This window comes from Peromyscus maniculatus, chromosome X (genome assembly GCF_049852395.1).
Source record: "Peromyscus maniculatus bairdii isolate BWxNUB_F1_BW_parent chromosome X, HU_Pman_BW_mat_3.1, whole genome shotgun sequence".
NCBI lineage: Eukaryota > Metazoa > Chordata > Mammalia > Rodentia > Cricetidae > Peromyscus > Peromyscus maniculatus.
The window spans coordinates 132,702,624-132,724,459 of NC_134875.1; the positions used below are offsets into that span (position 1 = coordinate 132,702,624).

Genomic DNA, 21,836 nt, shown 5'->3' on the forward strand with positions numbered 1-21,836 from the left:
TCACTATAGGGGGTTGTGAGCCACCATATGTTTCTGGGACTTCAACTCAGAACGTCCGGAAGAACAGCTAGTGCTCTTAATTTGTAAGCCATCTTCCAGCCCATTTACATTTATTTTTAAAGTCTATCACTACTTTGTTGGGCCACACATTATTTACCATCTTCTTTTAAAAAAATAGTTAAAAATGTTTTTATCTGCATTGGTGTTTTGCCTGCATGTCTGTGAGGGTGTCAGATCCCCTGGAACTGGAGTTACAGGCAGTTGTGAGTTGTCATGTGGGTGCTAGGAATTGAACCCAGGTCCTCTGATAGAGCAGCCAGTGCTCTTAACCACTGAGCCATCTCTCCAGCCTCTTGCCATCTTCTCTTAAAACATAAATTCCATATGGATAATGGCCTGGCCTGTCTTGTCACCACTATAGTCCCACACTGAAAGTGGTGGTTAGCATATAGCATTTGCCTGCAGAATTATTCCATTAAGGGAATTTTCCCGTCTTTTAATTCAAATCACACTGATGTGGACCTCTCCTGTATTTGAGCCTGTTAGTCACAGCATTATCAGCACTCTGCATTTCTGGGTTCTTTTCTGCATTGTAGCTGTTGGCAGCTAAGCGATATACATTTGTAGTTCCTAGGAAGAGTATGAGTTGGATAACTGAAAATGGAAGACACTGCCATCTATATGGTAATTGAAACAACCTGGATGGATAAAATTACCCAGGAGGAGAGGATTGAGATGATGACCAAAGTTTGATTCCTCATGAACTTGGTGTTTAAGAAGAAAATGGTTTTCTGCCTTAATGTGCCCTATGGCCATACACACAAACATGTACAATGAGACTCACAAATCCCTTCAACTCCAACAAGAATACTTTTGACATCGTTTACCAGTGTCCACAAAGGTCTTACAGAGAAAGTGACTCCAACATTTATTTGAATGTATCATCTAGTCCCAATGCAATAAAACTCATAGAAGAAAGGGTAAAATCAAATACCAAATAATTTACTTTTAATGATTTCTTTTGGGGGGCTATTCTTATCATGACATGTGTGGGAGTATGTAACTAAGATCATTACTATATTTTTTTAAAAAAAGAGGACACAGATATCCAGAAATTAAAAAATATTCCAAGATAACAGAAAAATAGTTTTGATAATTTTTGGAAACTTGTAGCATTTTATTTGTTTACCAGGACTTATAATTTCTGAAGAGATTATTTGAGATGATTTTAAAAGCTTTGGCTCATCATGAAAGAAATAGAAAACATTAAGATCCTTGAAAATGGAGTATAAAGTTAGAATGAAACAGGCTTCTTGCTTAGTTTAGCTGCTATTATCTAGGATCTACGTGAGTTTTTCAGTAAGTCCCAAGGGGAAGCAAAACCAAGTATAGTTGTGGTAGCTTAGCTCTCAGGATGGTGCCCAGTGATCCTAACCTCCTAATAACTACAACAGTGTATCAACCTCTTCCCTTTTCATGAGCTACATTTATTCAAAGACTTCTAACAAATGGGTATTACAGAAGTGTTGTTAGGATAGAAAATTGTGGCTTCTGTCTCAGATACACTTGCTTTGATTGTTCATCCTGGGGCAAAGCAACTGTTTAGTCAAAAGGCCACCCTGTGGAGAATCACACTCGGCAAGGGATCAAGGGCTGTCAACAAGTGACTGAGCTTAGAAGCTGATCTGCCCACCTCAAGTTGATCTTTCGCAGTAGGTCACAGGCCCAACTGATGGCTTCACTATTACCTTATCAAAGAACTCTGGGGCCAGAAACCTCTACTTAAGCTATACTGGGATGGCGATTCCCTCAAACCTATAATAATAAGTAGTTGCTATTTTCATCTGATAAATGATGGGATGTGCTGTTATAAAGCAATGGACATCTAATGCAGTTGTAATCATAGATGGTATTGTATTAGATTTTTTTACCGTCAACTGTACAGTTCTGAATTATTCTAGCAGAAAGTCTACTAGCATTCACAAGCTGCACTACACGCAACAATTAATCAACATTGCTTGAAGGTGCATGAATTATTCTTTTTCACATGTCCCACAGTCTAAATTCAGGATGTTTTCAAATAATCATTTTTTAAATTAAATGGTATGACTCCTTGGAAACTATATAGAATAAAATTTCTGTGTATAGTACTATTTTCTGCAGAGAGCCGGTAGCAATAGTTCATTTGTCAATACTTTGATGCTTTTCTTCTTGTCCATTAGCCAGTTTTACACATACCAGGTTCTGTTAGAGGGCAAAACCTACCACCTTTCTTCACTCAAGGAACAAAAATCTAAAAAGTCAAATCTAGGGATATACCGTAAGTCTACATGAAAGTCCAGATTGGATCATACCACTATTACTCAAGACTTCATTGTGAAGGCAATGTTGAAAAACTATGACATACCCATGAGATACAGATATGGTTCATTAACTAGTAAAGAGACCATGACACAAAAATGGAATACTACAGAATTCAGAATTCCAGAATTAAAGCTACAAGTAAGACTCAAGGAAGAAATTAAACAAAGAAAATATATCCACATAAGATAAGTTAATCTTCTGGCACATAGCTAAAGATTGGGAGCACACTCATTCATTATTCATAAAGGAATCTGAGAAACCCAAAAGTGCTCAGTTCTGCATGTCATTGTAGGGATATAAAAGTACTGTTAGACGGTCTTTGTTCCCAAGAACACAATTCAAAGATCTCCATCAACTGTCAATGAAATTACGTGAGAACAGTTAGGGAAACCAGAAAGCAGACTATGATACATTGAAAATAATGTAAATTATATGTCCTGGTAACATGACAACCTGAAGAAAGATAGAACTATATACACAAGCAGAACTTTACAATCTGGATAAAAATATGTTGGACCATTCAATATGCATTTATAAATAAAACCTAAAGCAGGTCATTGTTTGGGACTGAGCCCTTCTTTGTCCTAGGTACTAAAAGGTGAAATCAATACAGAATGGGGTCACTCATGTTAAACTAAATTTTCAAATGAGGATAATTTTCCAATCATGTGAGCACCATTTGTGTGTGTGTGTGTGTGTGTGTGTGTGTGTGTGTGTGTGTGTGTACACTTATGGAGGAAAGTAGAGAGCATTGGATCCCCAAGAACTGGGGTTATTGGTGGTTGTAAGATGATTGATGTGGGTCCTAGGAATCAAACTCTGGTCCTCCTAAAGAGCAGTTATATGCACTTAGCCACTAAGACAATGCTCCATTCCATTCTCTTCATTTAAAATAAAATATTTCCTCTCTCTCTCTCTCTCTCTCTCTCTCTCTCTCTCTCTCTCTATATATATATATATATATATATATGTATGTGTGTGTGTGTTTATTAAGTGTTTGTGAGGTGGTTTCAGAGTCCCGGAGAGGGTGTTGAATTCCTGGAACTGGAATTAAGGTTCCTTATTAGCTACCTGACCTGGGTGCTGGGAACCAAAACTCTGGTCCTTTGCAAGAGTAGCAAGCACTCTTAAGATAATTTCTCTCTCTCTCTCTCTCTCTCTCTCTCTCTCTCTCTCTCTCTCTCTCTCTCTCTCTCTCTCTCACACACACACACACACACACACACACACACACACACACATACACACACACCTCTTAACTCCAAAGGATTTTGGATGCAAGAAACAACAAGGAATATGAGACTAATACTCATTTAGGGAAATTTAAATTATGAAGCCACTAATAGGATTAATTTTGCATCATTGTAGAAATAAAGTGTCAGGCAACAAGACCATGCCCGTGACAGTTGATTGGAACCAAATACTCCACAGTCTTGGTGTCATTTTGGAGGAAGATGGGGATTCTAATTAACTTTAAATTTCAAATATGCATTTTAAGAAATGAATGTTAATCACTGAAGTATAAATTATCTTATACTATAAATATATAATGCATATTTTTTTCAAAAAAAGAAATAGGATGACATCACAATTCAAGAGAAGACAAAGGAAAAGATACACAATGTTAGAAAAAAGTAACATGGTAGAAATAAAGTCAAATGTGTCAGTAACAATAATATATAACCAGACGCAGCTGTCAATTAAGGCTGCCTCAGACTGACCTAAATATGTAGTCATATGGCACTTGAGAAGCATATCTGAACTACATAGAAACAAACTAAACATAGAGGGATAGGGAACACTTCTTTTGGTAAATACAAGTCAAAGAAAGTGTTTAGAACAACTGTCATTTCAAACAAAGTGAACATTAGAGAGAAATCATTATTAGTGGTAAAAGGAAGTAAGTTCACCAAGGAGACATGAAACTTGCACATCCCTAACTGTATGGCTTAAAAATAAAGCAAAATGTGACAAAATGCACAATCTTTTTGTTTGTTTGTTTGTTTTGAGACAAGGTTTCTCTGTGTAACAGCTCTGGCTGTCCTGAAATTCACTCTGTAGACCAGGCTGGCCTTGAACCCACAGAGATCTGTCTGCCTCTGTTTCTCCAGTGATGGAATTAAAAGTGTGTACCACTATTTTAGCCTGGCTAAAATCCACAGTCTTAGTGGGGAATTTTAATATACATTCACAGAAATATATTAAAAAGATGAACCCTTCATAGGAACATGGACTAAATCTTTTAAGATGTATAAAATTTATTATTTAAATGTAGTTGCAGGCTTGTCCTAACTTTGAACCCAATAATCAGAGTATATGTACTGTTAGGAACATATGAAACAAACATTTGTACCCACTAGGGTACAAAGCAGACCTCAACAAATAGGAAATACTTCTTCCTGCCAGATTCAGATCTTTGTGTATCAAGGGGAAAAAACTATTTTCATAATAATAAGCACAGAACAAATAAAAGGTAAAGCTTCATCTAAAATCAATCAGTACAGTGGCGTAATGTATTGTTCTTGCTAAGAAGAAAGGCCTTTAGCTATTTTAGACTATCTGTATCACTGTTTATTCTTTCAAATTATAATCAAGAACTGACTGTTCTCTGACAGGAAGTCCCACATGAGAAGAGCGTTGTGGGATAATCTTTTTGTACACTGTGAAGATGTGTCTCTGTCAAGGCACCTTCTGATTGGCTTAATAAAGAGCTGAATGGTCAATAGCGAGGCAGGAGAAAATGGGCAGGACTTCCGGGCAGAGTTAGGAACTCTGGGAAGAAGAGAAACAGGATTTGCCAGCCAGACATGGAGAAAGTGGGATGTACAGTATTGAGGAGAGGTAACGGGCCATATGGAGAATATTGATTAATAAAAATGGGTTAATTTAAGTTTTAAGAGCTAGTTGAGAGCAAACCTAAGCTAAGGCCAAGATTTTGTACTTGATAATAAGTTCCTGTGTCTTTATTTCAGAGATGGCAGTCCAAAGACCTGCTACAGAAGAGATTTGCCACACATGCATCCAAGAGAGGACCTGTATCTAGAATATATAAAGAACTACTACAAATCAATCAAGATAGCTGAATTATAGACAACCAAAAATACTTGAACACCTCCCAAGGGGATATCAAAATGGCTAATGGGAGGGAAATAGGTATTCAGTATTGATAGTCACAAGGAGAAGACAAATTAAAATAAGATTCCACTATATATCCACTGGATGTCTAAAATAAAACATTGAGAATAGTATGTGCTAGGGAGAATATGGAACTAGAGAGTTCTTTGTACTGCTGGTGGGATTATAAATTATTACATCTATTTTAGAAAAAAAATGTTAAGCAATACCTCCTAACTTGGAACATACATTATTTTCAAGTAATTCTACACACATGTTCATAGCCATAAAGAAGGATGTCCCACAGTGTTTATTCCAGCTCTATTCATACTATCCCAAACCTGAAAACAATGCAAATGCATAGCCACAATAAAACAAATGGTAGCATATTTATGGAGCAGAATCCTATATGGCAATGAAGATGAGAGAATGTACATGAAACAGTCCACATACACAATTCTATCTGTATGTTTAAGAACAGGCAAAACCAACCTTTGGTGATAGAGGACAGAGCAGTGGCTGCTCCTAGGTGGGGATGTGGGTTGCGATTGCTAACAGAAAAGAAGAAACTTTGGGAGTGCTGAGAATATTTTGTATACTGGCTTCCATTATGTATAAGTTTGAGCTGTATATTTAGCAACTTGTCTGCCATTATATTTCTAATGACTCAAGGAAGATATTTAAATTTGTATCTTTTAAATCTTACTTAAAGGAGTAATGTGCATTGTATATGGGTTATTCAAAGTTGAAATGTGAACACTTTAAATTATAAAGTAAAATCAATCTCAGTCCAAATGTTTCATATTAAAAGTATGTAATGCAGAGATCTGAATTTAATTTAGAAAGATTTCTTACCAAAATACACTAAAAAAGAAAAAAAACTATAGTTTTCAAGAGGGTGAACCATGGGCTCAGATATGGTTAAGATTTTACAGAAAAGCCTCATTTTAATATACATTGCAAACTTAAAAATAAAATAGTGAAAAAGGTTTGAGAGGCATATGTTTCGAAGACACCTTCCAAAGGGAACATGTGAATGTTTGGGTGATGTCCTTTGTATAACCTGTAGGGTTGATGGTGTGCAGAGTTCAGACTCATCAATGCACTTAGCTGGAAAGCCACCATTGCCCTAATTCCAGGCTGCTCTGCAGGGAATAAAGAGATTTTTCAGATCTACTGCTTTGCTAACTAATTAATTTATGCTTTTACTGGTACTTCTCTTTTTGATAACTCATCAAAAAAAAAAAACCCACAATGATTGGTGCTGGTTGTGGTGGCACATGCCAGTAGGATCTGCCGAAAAAAACAATGATTGCAATTAATGTGTCATACTGTAAATGGCACTTAAATCAAATGTGAGCATCCCATACTTTAATACAAATTAGGGCACTGGGACATTGAATTGTTCCTTAGATCATGTATACTCAATCTGATCTAGAGGAGAAAGTAAAAAGGGGAGAATATGTTTATAGAAATGATGAAAGAAATAAAGATACTCATTTCATTTTCAAATGGAATTGAGACTTAAAAAACTCTGCTGAACTCTTTGTATTTCTTTCAAGAATTGCAGAGGCATGAAGTACTACGAAGGCCCTTACTCTGTGGCCAACAGTCTCTCTTGTTCATGACAGTCCATTTAAGTTTCTGAAATATCCATGATAAAAAACCCAACCCTCCAGCACTTTGGTTTGGTAGCTGTCCATGTATAAGATGGGGCTTTCCCCCAATGCTGCGAAGAGTAGGAGGGAATGGGAATATGTATTCAAAGATGATAATCACAATCAAAGAAGAGAACACAGCCATTTTAATTGCTCTATTTATTAATACATATTATCACAAATGTTCACAATATCAATGCATTCTTGTTGGCATGCTAGACAGAGGCATTATTTTTAAGATCTTTAAAAAATATCTTGACTTTCATTTCCCCTCTACACTCACTTTTAAATTGATCTGATGAGGTCCTCAAAGTCTATAATGTCAGTGCAAGGAAAAAAATAAAGAGAAAGTAAAATAATAGAAATTAGTTAGGGCAAATAAAAAGTAGTATCTGTGCCTTCAAGGGGGAGTAACAACATAGCCTTGTAACAGGATTATACAGGTTTCATCTGAGAGGAAATCCTACACTAAGCTGTCTCTACACACCCATGTGTGGAACAATTGTGAGCAAGGAGGCCACCTAATGCTTAACAACAGTTTCCACCATGCATGCCACATGCTGTGTTTTTCCCTTATAAATAACTCCCACTGTGTCTCTCCACATGTCCTAGGCAGCCTAAAGAAGGTAGGGAATAATCCCAGTAAAGAGAAAACCAAACCAAATCAGATTAAGCCAAAAGAAAAGAGAACTAACATCTGCTTATTTACGGGAAGTTGCGTGGCATTCATGGACCACAGTGAGGGGCTGACTGAAGCCTCCCCTACTACATGCAGGGCCACAAGGTCAGGGCCAGTGATGATGTGATAACCAGTCACCTACAGTTGGACCAAGTACATGTGAGAGAGCTGGCACTCACAGAGCCTTAGGGTGGGGTTCACTATGACTAGCTGCAGGGGGCCTGGCTACACTGTGTGGCATAACAGGGCTTCACAAGATGGACACTACACTGATGTGGGCTGAAAGGCAGAGCAGAGACTGGGTAGGAGTGTCAGTTGCACACAGGGGGTGGGGTTGTGGGGAGTGGGTGGTGGGAGCAGGGCAGGGATATTATGTACTGTGCTCTAACGTTCTTTGGAAGTCTTTCAGAGATTGCGGCAGTTCCTTTTAAAAACAGGCCTCTTACTCCATAGTTCTTGAAAGACTGAGAGAAAGAGAAAAAGAAGACATGTGAGTGATTCGCCATCACAAGCAGCCTACACAAAAAGGTGCAACGTGAAGAGTAAGCATTCCCACGTTTTCGCAGTGGCATCCGCCCCACCTCTTCCCTAGCGTATGGATATGAGATTTCCATGTATGGCTAACCCCAGGTAGTTCAGTGGCTGGGCCCTCTTCCAGCCCACTTGAAGGGTAGTATGGGCACCAAAGGGAAAAACACCCAGATCAATATGCTCCCCACTGCCACTTACCTTCTCTTTACACCATCTCATACTGATTGGCAGTGATGAACCGGGACAGACAGCAAGCCAACAGCATGCCAATCAACTGTTGCCAAGGAAAACAAATGAAAAAGAATTTCACATTACAAAGCTATACCCTTCTTTCAACTCTAGATGTATTTAGTTTTGATACTGTATATATCTACCTGTCAACACAAAGAGCTGTCATAGTACCCATGGATCCTGAAATAGAACTTTCAGTAAACGGAGGTTTCCTTAGGTGGAAAGGTCAGGAGTGAAGAACAAACTGGTTTGAACTGTGGTATCTAAGCTTGAGGCAGTCTAAGTGTGGGGCCAGGGGGAAGTTCTAAAACTGGCTACAAGGTCCAGAAGTAGCTCACTCTGGCCATTTCAGAACAACTTTCGATACCAACTAGTATTAAAACTCGATCATGTGTGATTAATCTGTGAGATTAATGCAAAAAATAATAAAACAACATGGAATTGGTGTGATATAAAGGAAAGGCTAAATTTTAATTCAAAGACATAAGCTTTGAATTCTTTGGAAGGCTACATATATTTGGCTGATTTCTCCACACAGTATGATACTCTAGTTATACTTGGCTGATGGAACAGTGTTTTTTTTTTCCCTGAGACAAGAATAGAGACATTATTCCTGACTGGGTCCATTTGTTAGTGAGATAACCAAGTTAGCACTTGTAAGAGGTGGATGGGGAAGGGTGAAATGGGAAAGGCGAGCTTTCAATTCTGTTTGGGACCAGGCGGTCGGGACAGAACATTCTGCCTCTGGTTACATTCCTCTAGGAGGGCAAGGACTTTGAAACCTTCAGTGTGTCTCTTTCTAAAAGACTGATATTTTCCAAGATCAGCAAATTTCAGAATATATTTCACAGTGTGAAAAATTATACTCCAATAAAAAACTAAATAAGTATTGAAAAAACTAAATAAGTATATAACACATTCAGATATTGTAAAATATTGATTCTTTACCACAACTCTTTGTAATATTTTAACTTCAGCTTTCCAGATAAGAAAATGGGTTTAATATGTTGAGCTATCTCCCCCAAACTACACAGGTAGTCTTCATAAAGATTAATGTTGCACCCACTCCTGTATCTGAGATTAGTCCCACCTCTTTCTGCCTTGTATATAGAAAAGGGAACACGTCCTTTTAAGGGATTCCTAAAGAATTATTGGCACAGAATAAATCATCCCATTAGATTGTAGGCACCAAGGAAGGTCCTGGAAGGAGAGGAGAGGTCAGGAGATGAATTGGTAGGAATGAGTCCTTTATTTTTTGGTAAATACATTTTGCCTTTGAATTAAGGGACTTAATCTTCCCAATAAAAGAATGGAAAGACAGAAGAAGGGAGAGAGAGAGGAGAGATGGAAATATAGAGAAGAAAGGGTATACATATATCACCTCTCCCTCCATCTCCCACCTATTTATTCCCCACTTATCCCCGTCCTTTCTTCCTGCCCAAGCTCCCTTCCTGAAGATGGTAGCTATCAAAATCATAGGGAAAGACACATAGGTATGGTGGCTTCTGCTTATAACCTAAGCATTAGGAAGATCAGGCCCATGCAAGAGGTATGCTTCAAATTGAGTTTAACCTGGGTTACACAGAGAGTCCCAGGAGAGTCCGGGATAAACCGCAAGAAGAGGAAAGAAACATCCCATCCAAGCACACTCAACTTCTTACTGTAAACTTATAGGGAAGGCTGGATGTGCCCATCAAGCTCAGGCAAATGTGCTTTTCCTTGACAGGATAATGGTAATAGGAGCTCTGGGGAGTGCTAGCTCAAATTCTGCCACCCAAACAAGAGCTCTAAGTCAAGCTAGCTAACAAGGGACAGGGTGCTTACAAGTCGATCCCAAAACTGGACTCAGCGCAGTTTTACTTGAACCTTTCCACCACCTTTACAATCCGACACAAGAGGTATGCAATGGGCCAGTTCTCATAAAAGCGTGTGCAAAGGGGGCAAGGAGAAGACAGAAAGTAGATGAAGAAAAGTGAGAGGGAGAGAGGGACACAGAGAGGCAGGAAAAAGAAGAGAGAAAAGCGGGGAGGAGGTGGTGCTGAGCTTTCCCACACACTCTGGCCTCTATTGAGCAGAGGAGAGCCAAGGCATAACACTTTCATTCATATCAACCAGTATTTGTGAGGTTTGGCTCTACAGTATCTGAGTAAATTTGATAAAGCTTGTCCACTGGGATATTTGACTAGGCTCTGTGGGGGAGATTCTTCCTGAACAGGCATCTTGTAAGTGGTTAGCTACCATTGCCCCAGGGAGGTCCTGGGTACCTGGTATCTGGAAACCACTCCTTATCTTCCAGGAATTTGGAGGTTGATGGAGACATGTATAAATAACTGCAGTTGGGATTTGTGATTTTCTTCTTATCTCAACATCTGTGTGGCTCTCTGGTGAGAACCAAACTTGCTACAGTGTTTCTGTTTCCATGCTGCTCAGAGTCAAAGCTCCCCTTTCATTGTTCTAGTGTGCCACAAAGCATCTTCAACCATTCCCAAGCCACATATTTCTTTAAGACAGTACAGTTAGACTAATGATCATCAGGTTAGCTAGCTATTTGTCTAAGCATAAATTCCTTTACAGGGATGCTTGAGAGAAGTGTGGACAACACTTGATGCATCTCACTGATGAAAACAGGATCTTTTTATCCTTTCACTCTCATAGCCATGACTACACAGGCATATTCTTAGATGAGAAGCTTCATCAACAAGATCCCAGGCTCAATGAGGTATTCTTCTCTTTATGTAGTGTATTGGCATCGGGTCACTTTATTTATTTAGGGAAGCCATAAAGGAAGACTTCAAGTCTCTCTCTCTCTCTCTCTCTCTCTCTCTCTCTCTCTCTCTCTCTCTCTCTCTCTGTGTGTGTGTGTGTGTGTGTATATGTGTGTACTCATCTGCCAACCGCATTTCTATATTTCTGGTGTTAACAACCTGTGTTGAGGTAACTATATGCTCAAGGCTGTCAAGTGTATCCTAACGTTTGCATGAGTCACAAGGTTTGGGATCCTTGAAATTGTCCCTAGGCCATTACAGAATGTTACTAAGTGTTATTACTAAAATGGTACAGCAATTGGGAGAAAGTTCAGGGCAGTAACTGCCTTTGAAAAGTCTCCGGAGACTGAGTTAATTGCAGTGTTTGTGATCCAACTCTGGTTTGTCTGTGTGTTGGCATGTTGGGGGCTTAATTCGTTCAATGAGTGTGAAAACAATGACGTGTGTTTCAGGAGGATTTTAAAATCGCAACAAAAGACAACACGGTGACTTACTTCACATGCTCTTGGGAGATGACGTGTCACACAGGTTTTGATAACCGCTTAGGAAGAAAAGCATTTCACTTTCTCTAATGCTCAGCTCTACTTGGCAGAGACATACTAACAAGTTAAGGATCTATTCTCTGGTTTAAGGGCCACAGTAATAATTTACTAAACTATAAAGTTAGAATTTAGCTATTTTTCTTTGAACTTCATATTTCAATAAAAACATCTCGGGAACAAGCTTGAATAAAGCCAAACTGAATTTGCATTGCTAAGCAGAACACCAGATGCAGAGGGAGAAAGTTAGACTGTACAATGGCCTCTATAGACATGGAACTTTACAGCTACTACCGAGCCATCAACTGGCTTTCCTGTGAAAATGATCTGCTAGTGTGAAAAAAATCCGAGCTTTTTGAGCTGCTAAGTATACATGTCAGTCCTTGTACCCACAGCAATATCATACCAAGGATATACCATTTGTTCAAGAGATCAGAAGCCAGTAAAACAGGACCTTACTGGCTAGAGGAAGGCTACATTACAGATTTAGCTTAAATGTATTCTATCCTTTAGTATGTATAACTTACTTAACTGGCATGATTATATCTCCCACTGGTATGTAAAAGGTGAATGGAGATAAGAAGATGGACAGTTTAATACACAAATAATTAAGTTTCCTCTTAAGAAACAGAAGAGTCGAATCCAAACATTAAAATAATGTTCACAAGATGGAGATTGCTAAATGAGCTTTCTTTAAAGGGAGAAATGCCATGCATAATCCATAGAAACTAAGAAAGAACAAAAAAGGGACAGGTCAACTGGGGAAAGAGCCTCCCTCAAATCTAGACCAGCCAGTTGATGTTTGGAGTTGTTTACAGTCCAATAAAGCCATTCTCTTACCCTCCATTTGACCTGTGAAGAAGCAAGTTGTTTTACTGGAGGTAGTCATTAGTTGAACTGTAACCAATATTCTCTTGACAGCAAAACTTCATTTAAGTTGAAAAAGAAAAATCAATAAACAGATGACCTGAGACCTAATGAGCAAGGATCTCTGACCCCATCTATCAGCCTTCCCCTGAACACAGGAAGACAGGCTGAGAATCTGGAGGCCAGGGAGGTAAACAAGACTGGGAGGCTGGAAAGCCATCATCATCTGAATACCTGGGAGAATGCGATTCCAAACGCCACTCCAGCGATGATCCCCATGTTAGTCTCCATGAAACTGGTCACCAGATCATAACAGCCCTGCAAAGAGAATATGAGTAGTCAATCAACCAACCAACCAACCAACCGAAGAATTCAAACATACCAAAAATATAGATGGTAGTAAAATGAACCCACATAGGACACTTCCCTTAATATTATAATTTATATATATATATATAGTCAAATGTTTCACTGAGACCTCCCCAACACACATTTCCTGGCAAATTCTAGACATAATTTCACCTATGAACTTGTCATTAGTAGGATTAAATCTATCAAGAAATATAAAAGTTCTATGACGTAAACTCTTTAGAGACATAAATGGAAACATGTAAAGATAAAAAGTTATTTGAAAACTTTGAACTGAAAATTTCATGAATAGCCATTAGGCTGGTCATTGTGGCGCATGTCTTTAATCTCAGTATTTGGGAGGCAGAGGTAGGTGGATTTTGTGAGTTTGATACCAGCTTGGTTTATGTACCAAGTTCTAGGCCAGCTAGGGCTAGACAGTGAGATCTTGTCTCAAAACAAAAAACAAACACCACCATTAGCATTTCATCAGGGAATGATGAACTCTTAGATAAAGAGAAATTACTTGGTCTGATGAAAGTGTTCAAATAGCTGGAAATTTTACAGAGTTTGAGTTACTCCTAAGGAATCCCTTAAAATTTTTTTCTTAATAACAAAAATCTTCATTCTAGAATGAGCTTTGTCAACATTTACTATGCAACCTTGAATAAGTCACTTTACCTTTCAGAATGTCATTAACCTTATCCACAAGACCAAGTCAGTTTCCTTTTCATTGCCAATCTTCAAATATCATGATTAAATAGAGCAAGTGGAAGCATTTTTATGTTAAAATTAAAATGTTGTTGATGTAGATTATATTTTATCAGCCTAGTCGAGGTAGGAAACACCCACTTGTTTCGCATCCTTCATAATACAAAGAAAGGCAAAAGCTGACTATTACTACTAAATTCCTCACTTTTAGATCAAACAGCAGGACTAGAAGTGTGCATGTGTATACATGTACAGGCATGTGTGTGTTTAAATGTACATTTATATGGAACTAACCAAATCAACCTATTTCCAAGTTGACTTATTCAGCAAAGAATACACGGTGGTCTTTTCCAATAAAGGATTCTGACTTGAATACACAAATTGTGTGACAATAAAGACATTTAATGAACAGAATCAAAGTGGTTCTTGTTTTTCTGGAAGGTCATACTAAATCATAATAACATCTGAATAACAATCCCCCCACTGTATTTTATTTTTAAATTCCAATTTCATTTAACAAAGCTCATAGCAAGTATAAATTCTACCAATGCTTTCTGTTCTAAATGATCTATCATATTCACAGCATCTTTACAGAGAGGGTACATTTACTTAGAACAGTGCTATAACATGGTTTCAATGCAATTTACAAAACATACTCCTTACTATCTGATATAAATATGAAGGGAAGTACATGCTGGCTCATGGAGAGCTATCCAATTTGATTCTTTCCAGTTAGAAGCTTGTTGATTTCACTTTTCCTAGTGCTATGATACATCACATTACTTTCCAAAAGGTAGCGAGAGGGAGAAACCCCTGGGTTGGGAAGGCTTCTACAGGCAGGAAGATAAGCAGCTATTCTAATGCTCTCCCCAGTGGTGTTTCTCCAAGCTGGTCAGCATCACAGCCATTCTCCACACAGTGATGTCCAAGTGGGGACATGAGCTCCATACCATCAGTATTAGATTACACAACCTGATAATCCCACACAAAGAGAAGCAACAGGGCCATCTTTTATTCTGTAAACTAGTTAGCGGAGATTCTCCTGCTCTCTCCATCATGGCTTCAATTTTGCACTTAAATTAAACCTGTGTTTCTACAAGTATGGTTTCTACTCTTTTTTGGGGGGGTGGGTGGGTTGTTTTTGTTTCTCCAGTGAGAGGGCTGTAACACAGGGCTTCGCACACACTAGGTAAGCACTGTATCACTGAGTCACATCCCAGCTCTATTTTCGGACATTTCAAGAGTAACTTTATTTTTGATTTGCTCATGTCAACCAGTAGGAGAAACCACAAACACGAGTAACTGCACGGCAGGAGTTCAACTGTGGCAAAAATAGTTCTCCCTGTTACACCAGGGACTTGTGAGAAACGCCAAACTGGTGGTCCTACCCCAGACCTGTGGAACCAGCATCTGCTATGTGCTTGGGATATTCCTTTTCAATAAATTTTTAGTGAATTTGAATGCATTTTAACAAGCTGTCCAGATGTCTCATATGCCCATTAAAACTTGAAAAGAAACTACTCTTCTGTAAAAAACAAAAACAAAAGTTACCTAGTTTTACTACAAACAAGACACCAGATCAATACAGCCTATCAGTAATATAGTAAACCAAAATGACAAGATGAGGATGCTTGGTTCCACCCCTGATTTTCTTTTCTCTATGGTTCATCTTTCAGCCCTGAAGCCTACTTTCCAAGTAGCACAGCTCTGTGGATGCAAGAATTGCTTTGATACTACAACCACAGGTCATGTTTGCATTCAACCTTAAGTCCTGCACTAAAGCACAAGCTTATCTTCCCACAACCATCTCTCTCAATTTCCTAATATGAAAGCCTGGTTGTCAAGCATGAGATAAATCGAGAGGCCTGCTTAAGTCTCCTAGGAAACACCAAGAAACAGAACCGTTAATTTCCTCACCCTCGTGGTGTGTCTAAATCAACAGTCGCCAATGAAAAAGCATCTGCCAGTGGCAGACTTTAACTATTTGGAGAAGGCAAGTTCCAGAAAGGTTCTGGAGGTATCTCTACAGCTGCTAGGCAGAGTCAGTCCTTCATCCTCCTGTTCTTACAAATTGGCAAGAAATTCCTGTGGTAGGGGCTCAGCCAGTGCAATTAGCTAACTGAACCTGCAGACATTTCCTCATCTCGCTAGCAAAAGAAAAAATAAATCCCATGCCCTAAACCAAACAAGCAATACCCTGTGTAACGGTTCACACCTCCTCCTACCTGCTCCCTACCCACAATCTGTATCATAGAGGTTCCCCAGGTTACCAAGTAAAAGTCGAAGTTCATTCTTTGGTGTTATCAGCAGGGAGGATTCAAAATACCAAATGATCTAGGGGGATGATCTGCTTATTCTAAACTGCAGGATCCCATAGATCTAGAACGTGGCAGTAATTAAGTCCTCCTAACGGGAGGATGCTGATGTTTATGAGCACCTATTATTACTGTCTCCATTCCCTTCTCATCTCCCCTTTATGTGGATATCTGTAAGATGCTGAAAGGAGAAATAATTTGTACCAGAGGTTCATGTAAGCATTAAATGAGAAAGTCTAATGAAATTCAGCAGACAAATGTCTTCTGTATTCACCTTTTCTCTCTAGGATCCAGGTTAGAGAGGTATGAAGGCAGTGACAGAGTAGTTACATAATTCTCCCAAGTCTTTGAGGTACTTGGGGAACTACAAACTAGGATTGTAGTAGGGATAGGGAGTGAGGTCAAAGTATAGGCTGTCATCAAAATGGCAAAAATGCTACCTACCTTTTCTTTTACAAATTACAAACACACTATAGCCCCCAAGTTTTCTTTTCTTTTCTTTATTTTTTTTTCTGAGACAGTGTTTCTCTGTGTAGCTTTGTGCCTGTCCTGGAACTCACTTGGTAGGCCAGGCTGGCCTCGAACTCACAGAGATCCGCCTGCCTCTGCCTCCCGAGTGCTGGGATTAAATGCGTGCGTCACCACCACCTGGCCCCAAGTTTTCTTTTACTTTTTCTTTCTTTTTTTATCCTGTTTATTTTTTCCTTTTTCTTCTTCTTTTACTTTTTCAAGATGTATTTTATTTTTTAATATGTGTGTGTGTCTGTGTGTGTGTGTGTCTGTATGTGTGTATTCACATGTGCACATGCCTGTAGAGGCCAGAAGAGGGCGTAAGATTTCCTGGAGCTGGAGTTATAGGCAGTTGTGGGCCAGTCAACTTCCATGTTGGGAACCGAATTCCTGTCCTGTGCAAGAGCAACAAGCTCTCTTAACCTCTGAGCCATCTCTCCAGCCCCTAGCCTTCCTTTCAGATGCTAACAGAAGATATTCCCTAGAAGGACCATTGTGAGAAAGGAAAAGTAATTTCAACATTGCTCAGGTCACATTTGCATTACAGCTAGAGTGTCCTTAGTCTGTGCTTGGCACTATATGCTCTAGATAATTTAGTCATTCATTCCTCATATTAACTCTAAGGAGCAAGAACTGTTATAATCTCCAGGACAGGCACCAAAACCACACAGATAAACCCTATCTTGAAAAACAAAAACAAAAACAACAAAAAAAGAACTATTACAATCTACTGTTTACAGATGGGAAAAACAAACCTGAGAAAGGTTAAATAACTTCACCAAGATCCCACAACCAGAAAGTGCCTGATTCAGAATTTAAACCGACTCTAGCCTCTGATTCAGATTTCTAGGTCCTTAATTTTCACAAAGAAGAATGTTTATGTGAAAAAAAATATTTTTTTAACCAAAATTTGGTTAAAAATTTGGTGGGTGTTCTTTTTACAAGCCACATGAACCAAAGCATTCACTCTCATAGATGACTTCTTACCATCTATAAATCAAAGAGTCTCTCATATGCTGAGTGTGCAGGCACACTTCATAAAAAGGCAGCAAAATGATAAATATGGCTGGCTACCCAGTGGAGATTACCCATGCAAAAGCCAGACACATTCTTATGAGAGGCAAAGGAAGCCTCACAGTTTGAGTTCATAAGAATATTCCAACAGGAGTCGGTGTTGTTGAAGCTGAGACAGTCAGTACCCAATCTTCCTGAATCATACCAACAGCAAAGTAAAAATTTCAGAATGACAAAATGAGCTCCCAGGGCAGCAACAATGCCTTGCAGCACTCCTGTTACAGATTCCAATATAAAATGGGTAAAATACAGAAATGACCTCATAATATTCTAATCTTGAGAGAATGGCTAGCATCTCTTGATGAATTATTCAGTAGGTGGCCCAGATAACACAGAACTGAGAAGATATTAGAAGAATAGAATGTTTCCTTGGTAAGGGAAGAAAATTTGCCCCATGGCTGATTAACTATAGGCAAACCCAACAGTACATTCTTCCCCTTTGTTTCTCAAATCATAGTTTATATAGGGCACTTCTTTAAATGTTTAAGAATGCTGATATCGTTCACACCCAGTTGTACCAGGTATTCATTGTATTCTCTGTAAAGTGTAATCCAGGATTGACTTCTCTTCTCTCTGACTACTGGAAGTTCATTTCTCCCTTTTGCGCTATGAACGGGCTTGCACATCTCTTTCCATCATCCTTTTTTTTCTCTCTGCTTCTTTGGGAATCAGGATGTTGACAGTGAGTTGAATTGGAGCTGTTCATTTCTTTTCCTACAACAGTGAACTCCCTAAAATAAAGGCCACCCTCCCAGCAGAAGCAGACGCTGTCTGTCAACTCTACTCCCTTCTTCCTGCCGAAGACTGGCACCCAGCTGTGAATAATTTCATGTTTCGACGGTATATTAAGTAGAAGAAAGGCACCCAGAAAGAAGAAAGCAAACTCTCTCTGTCTGACACGGGCATCAAGGTTAACAGAAACCATTTGCTAACCCTTCGGAGCTGTGCCTGGTAGCTGCTTGCTGTGGAAGAGCCACGTGAGACCGATTGGAGGCCCAGCTTCCTCTTTCAGAAGTGAGCAGCCTCAAGTGCTTCTCCTAGACAAGTAAGCACCACAAAGGAAGAAGCTCAACTCCCTCTGAGACCACCCTTTCTAACCTATTTGTCTTCATTTCCCAAAAGTCACTGTCCTCGTGAGCACACAGCTCCTGCCTGTCCCACTAGGGCTGGGAGGAAGAGGTACCTTCTGGTTCACTTTGGTGGCGGCCACAGTCAGATTGTGCAGATCCAGGGGGTTACAGTCAGTTTCGTTCATGCAGCAACTGGGGGGGATGCCGTGTTCCAGGAAGTAGGGGCTGTTGCTCCAGTTGGTGTAATTCTGCACACCGCAGCAGCTCAGCTATTCACAAAAAAAGAAAAAGAATTCAAGAATGCTTGAGCAAACACAGTGGCCTCCTCACTTTCTGCCCTGAAACTTTCATAAGCAAAACAGCAGCCAGGCTTCCAATATACCATACCTATCTTTGGTGTGGAAAAATGAACTCAGCTCTACTACCAATCATCCTTTTCTTGGTGCCCATTGGAACTCAGACAAAGAAGCTGAGTCTACATTATATTGGCTTTCATACCGTCTCCACGGTGAGGTAGTACATCTCTGCCCTTGCTAAACATCACAGTTGTGCCCTTGCTAAACATCACAGTTGCGTAAGAGTATACGAAACATGCAGATGCATACATTAATTACACCCAGAATACTGATAGGCAGGTAATGGTTTCTCAAAGTTCTGCACTGGATGTATGATAATAAGTAAATAGCTTAGAGAGAATGGTTTATATATGGGATAGAAAGCTGGTATTGGTAAACTATAGCCCACTACCTGCTTGTCTCTGTAAAGGTGTTTGGAGAACTGGCCATGCCTCTTTATGTATTGCCTATTGCCCACGGCTCCTTTAGTGCTGTGCTGGCAGAGTTGGTTGTGACACAGTGTATAAGGCCTTCCCTCCATAGCCTAAAGCATTTTCTAGTTCTCCCTTCTTAGAAAAGGTTATCTGACCTCTTTGATTGGTAAAACCGAGTATATAGGTCCTTATGGTTTTAACTTTCCAGAAGTCTGAAATATCATCAAAATAAAATTTAAAATCTTACTGTTTTAAATTAAATGTTTTTGAAGTTTAAATATAATGACATCATTTTCTCCTTTGTGGGCCTGCCTGACAGATCCTCAGTTCCCTTTTGGTCCACTCTCTACCCTTCCTACAGGGCCCCAACAAGTGCATGCTGCTCACCTGACTTCTCTGTCTGGCCTTCAGGACTCAGCTGCTGGCGAGACTGACACATCCCCACCACCTAACTCCTTCCCAACAGTTCAGCTTTTAAGGACAAATGGGGTATTCTTGGCATGTTCGGCACTTTTACTAGTGCAAGACACACTTGAGACTAACTTCCTAGAAAAGCAAAGCCTGGACACATGTTCGGAACCAACTCTTTGGAACAGAACTGAACCAAGAGTTAGAGAACAGGAATGAATACTATATGCATCTTGTCTAACCGACCAACCCACCAGGCCTAGAGGTCTGAGCCCAGAACTTTGTGTGCAGGCTGCACGCTCATCTCTTTTCCTGAAACTTACGCTGCGCTGCACGTGGTCCACTGCCCGGCTCCTCTCATCATTGCCGTTGTAGTTCTGCATGGCATCCGTGTAAGTCCTCAGGAAGGTGTCCTTGATCTGCGGAAGACCAATGGGAACACAGTTTCAGTTCACCGGAGCCTAAACTGACTCAGAGTCCTATCAGTTCCTACCCCAGCGCCACTTCTGAAATTTTCTCAGTAAGTGCTATCTAGGGAGGGGAAGCCCTGTTTTCTGAGATGAAGGAGCTCAGAAAAGCCACCAAAGGTTTAACTAGCTGAGGAATTTAAAGAAAAAAAAGTTGGTTTCAACCACCAATTTAGAGGGAACCAGGCCTGAGCTGACTCGCTGAAGTGGCGAGGTGGGTTCTGAAAGGTCTGTAAGGGTGACCGGCCAAACTTCAGGCGTGGTTTTTCTAGTTATTTTTCTTTGAATTGATTCAAAGAAAACTTCCTTCCTCTAACCTTCTTTGACTTTATGCAGATAGAATTGTAACAGACAGGCCACCAGCAGGATGGGAAAGCTATTTTGGCCCCAAACTGACCTCTATTCTACCATACTGGAGTGGGACAAAAACTATCAGTCACTTTAACTCTAATCACTGAGTCCAAAAGAAAACAGGCTAAAGGACAAGAGCTTTTCTTGTTAGTAGAAAGCTCACGAAACCCTTTCTCCTTGTCAGTGACCACATTCACCCTTGGATCATTTTTAAGTCCCATCCCTCTGAAAAGCTGAGGAAGGTGTGGTGTTAGGTATATGACTAGGTCACGTGACTTATGGGAACCCTAACCCCTGACTGGTACAAGGAAGGCCTCTGAATTAGGAGAACAGCAAGTAGCAATAATTATCCGGTGGCAAGCTCAAAGCTAAATATGGTAACTCTCCCAATTATGCATAGTCCTTACTAAATCCCGGAAGCAATGTCCATGGGATTGCTCTAAGACATGAAGAGACACTAGCTATGGGACATTTAGCTACAGGCCAAAGTGGCTACTAAGTGACTCTGTCACCTCGTTTCACTCCTGTGTTGTCTGTCAGGGTGGGGAGTTGTATACAGAACAGGCTTTGTGTCACCCTGAGGACATACACTCAAGAAACAAGATGGCGGCTGCCTTGTAGGCAATCCAGGCTTCTTTACAACATCAGTCCAAGTAAATGGTACCAATGCAACCTACTGTCACCCCATGACTTTCACCACTTAGTCAAAGTCAACCTTTGTTTGTGATCAAGGTGAGACTGCAATCCCTAGAGACTATGATGAAAGGGGAGAAGAGGACTTCTGGTGTTCACACATGCACTTAGGCAGTCTATCAGGGCTTCTGAGGTCGCCACTTCACCTCATTTCTCTTCAGCTGCTAGTAAGAATGGGCAGTCTACCTCTAGATGCACCATCATAGGGAACAGGTTCTGGAACTTAGCTTTGGCATTTGGGATACTACCTACAGTCAAGGGCAAAGTCAGGTCAATAGGGGAAAGAACAGAACACACACAAGGCAAGCTCCCAGGGAATATAACTCAGCATGCAAAAACAGAGCCTAGGAAAACATGCTGCTAGACACTCAC

General features: G+C 39.9%; 1 protein-coding gene across 1 annotated transcript in view; it reads right to left on the bottom strand.

The window, feature by feature from the left end:
- Positions 1–7,276: 7,276 nt before the first annotated feature.
- Positions 7,277–21,836, bottom strand: part of Tspan7 (tetraspanin 7) — a 108,097-nt gene continuing 93,537 nt past the window's right edge. Inside the window, exons 4-8 of the mRNA XM_006976902.4 lie at positions 20,277–20,372; positions 18,890–19,045; positions 12,983–13,066; positions 8,545–8,620; positions 7,277–8,279 (exon numbers count right to left, since the gene is read on the bottom strand). Of these exons, the coding sequence (XP_006976964.1) occupies positions 8,552–8,620; positions 12,983–13,066; positions 18,890–19,045; positions 20,277–20,372 (405 nt within the window). The 3' untranslated portion in view covers positions 7,277–8,279; positions 8,545–8,551. The remainder of the gene's footprint in view (positions 8,280–8,544; positions 8,621–12,982; positions 13,067–18,889; positions 19,046–20,276; positions 20,373–21,836) is intronic.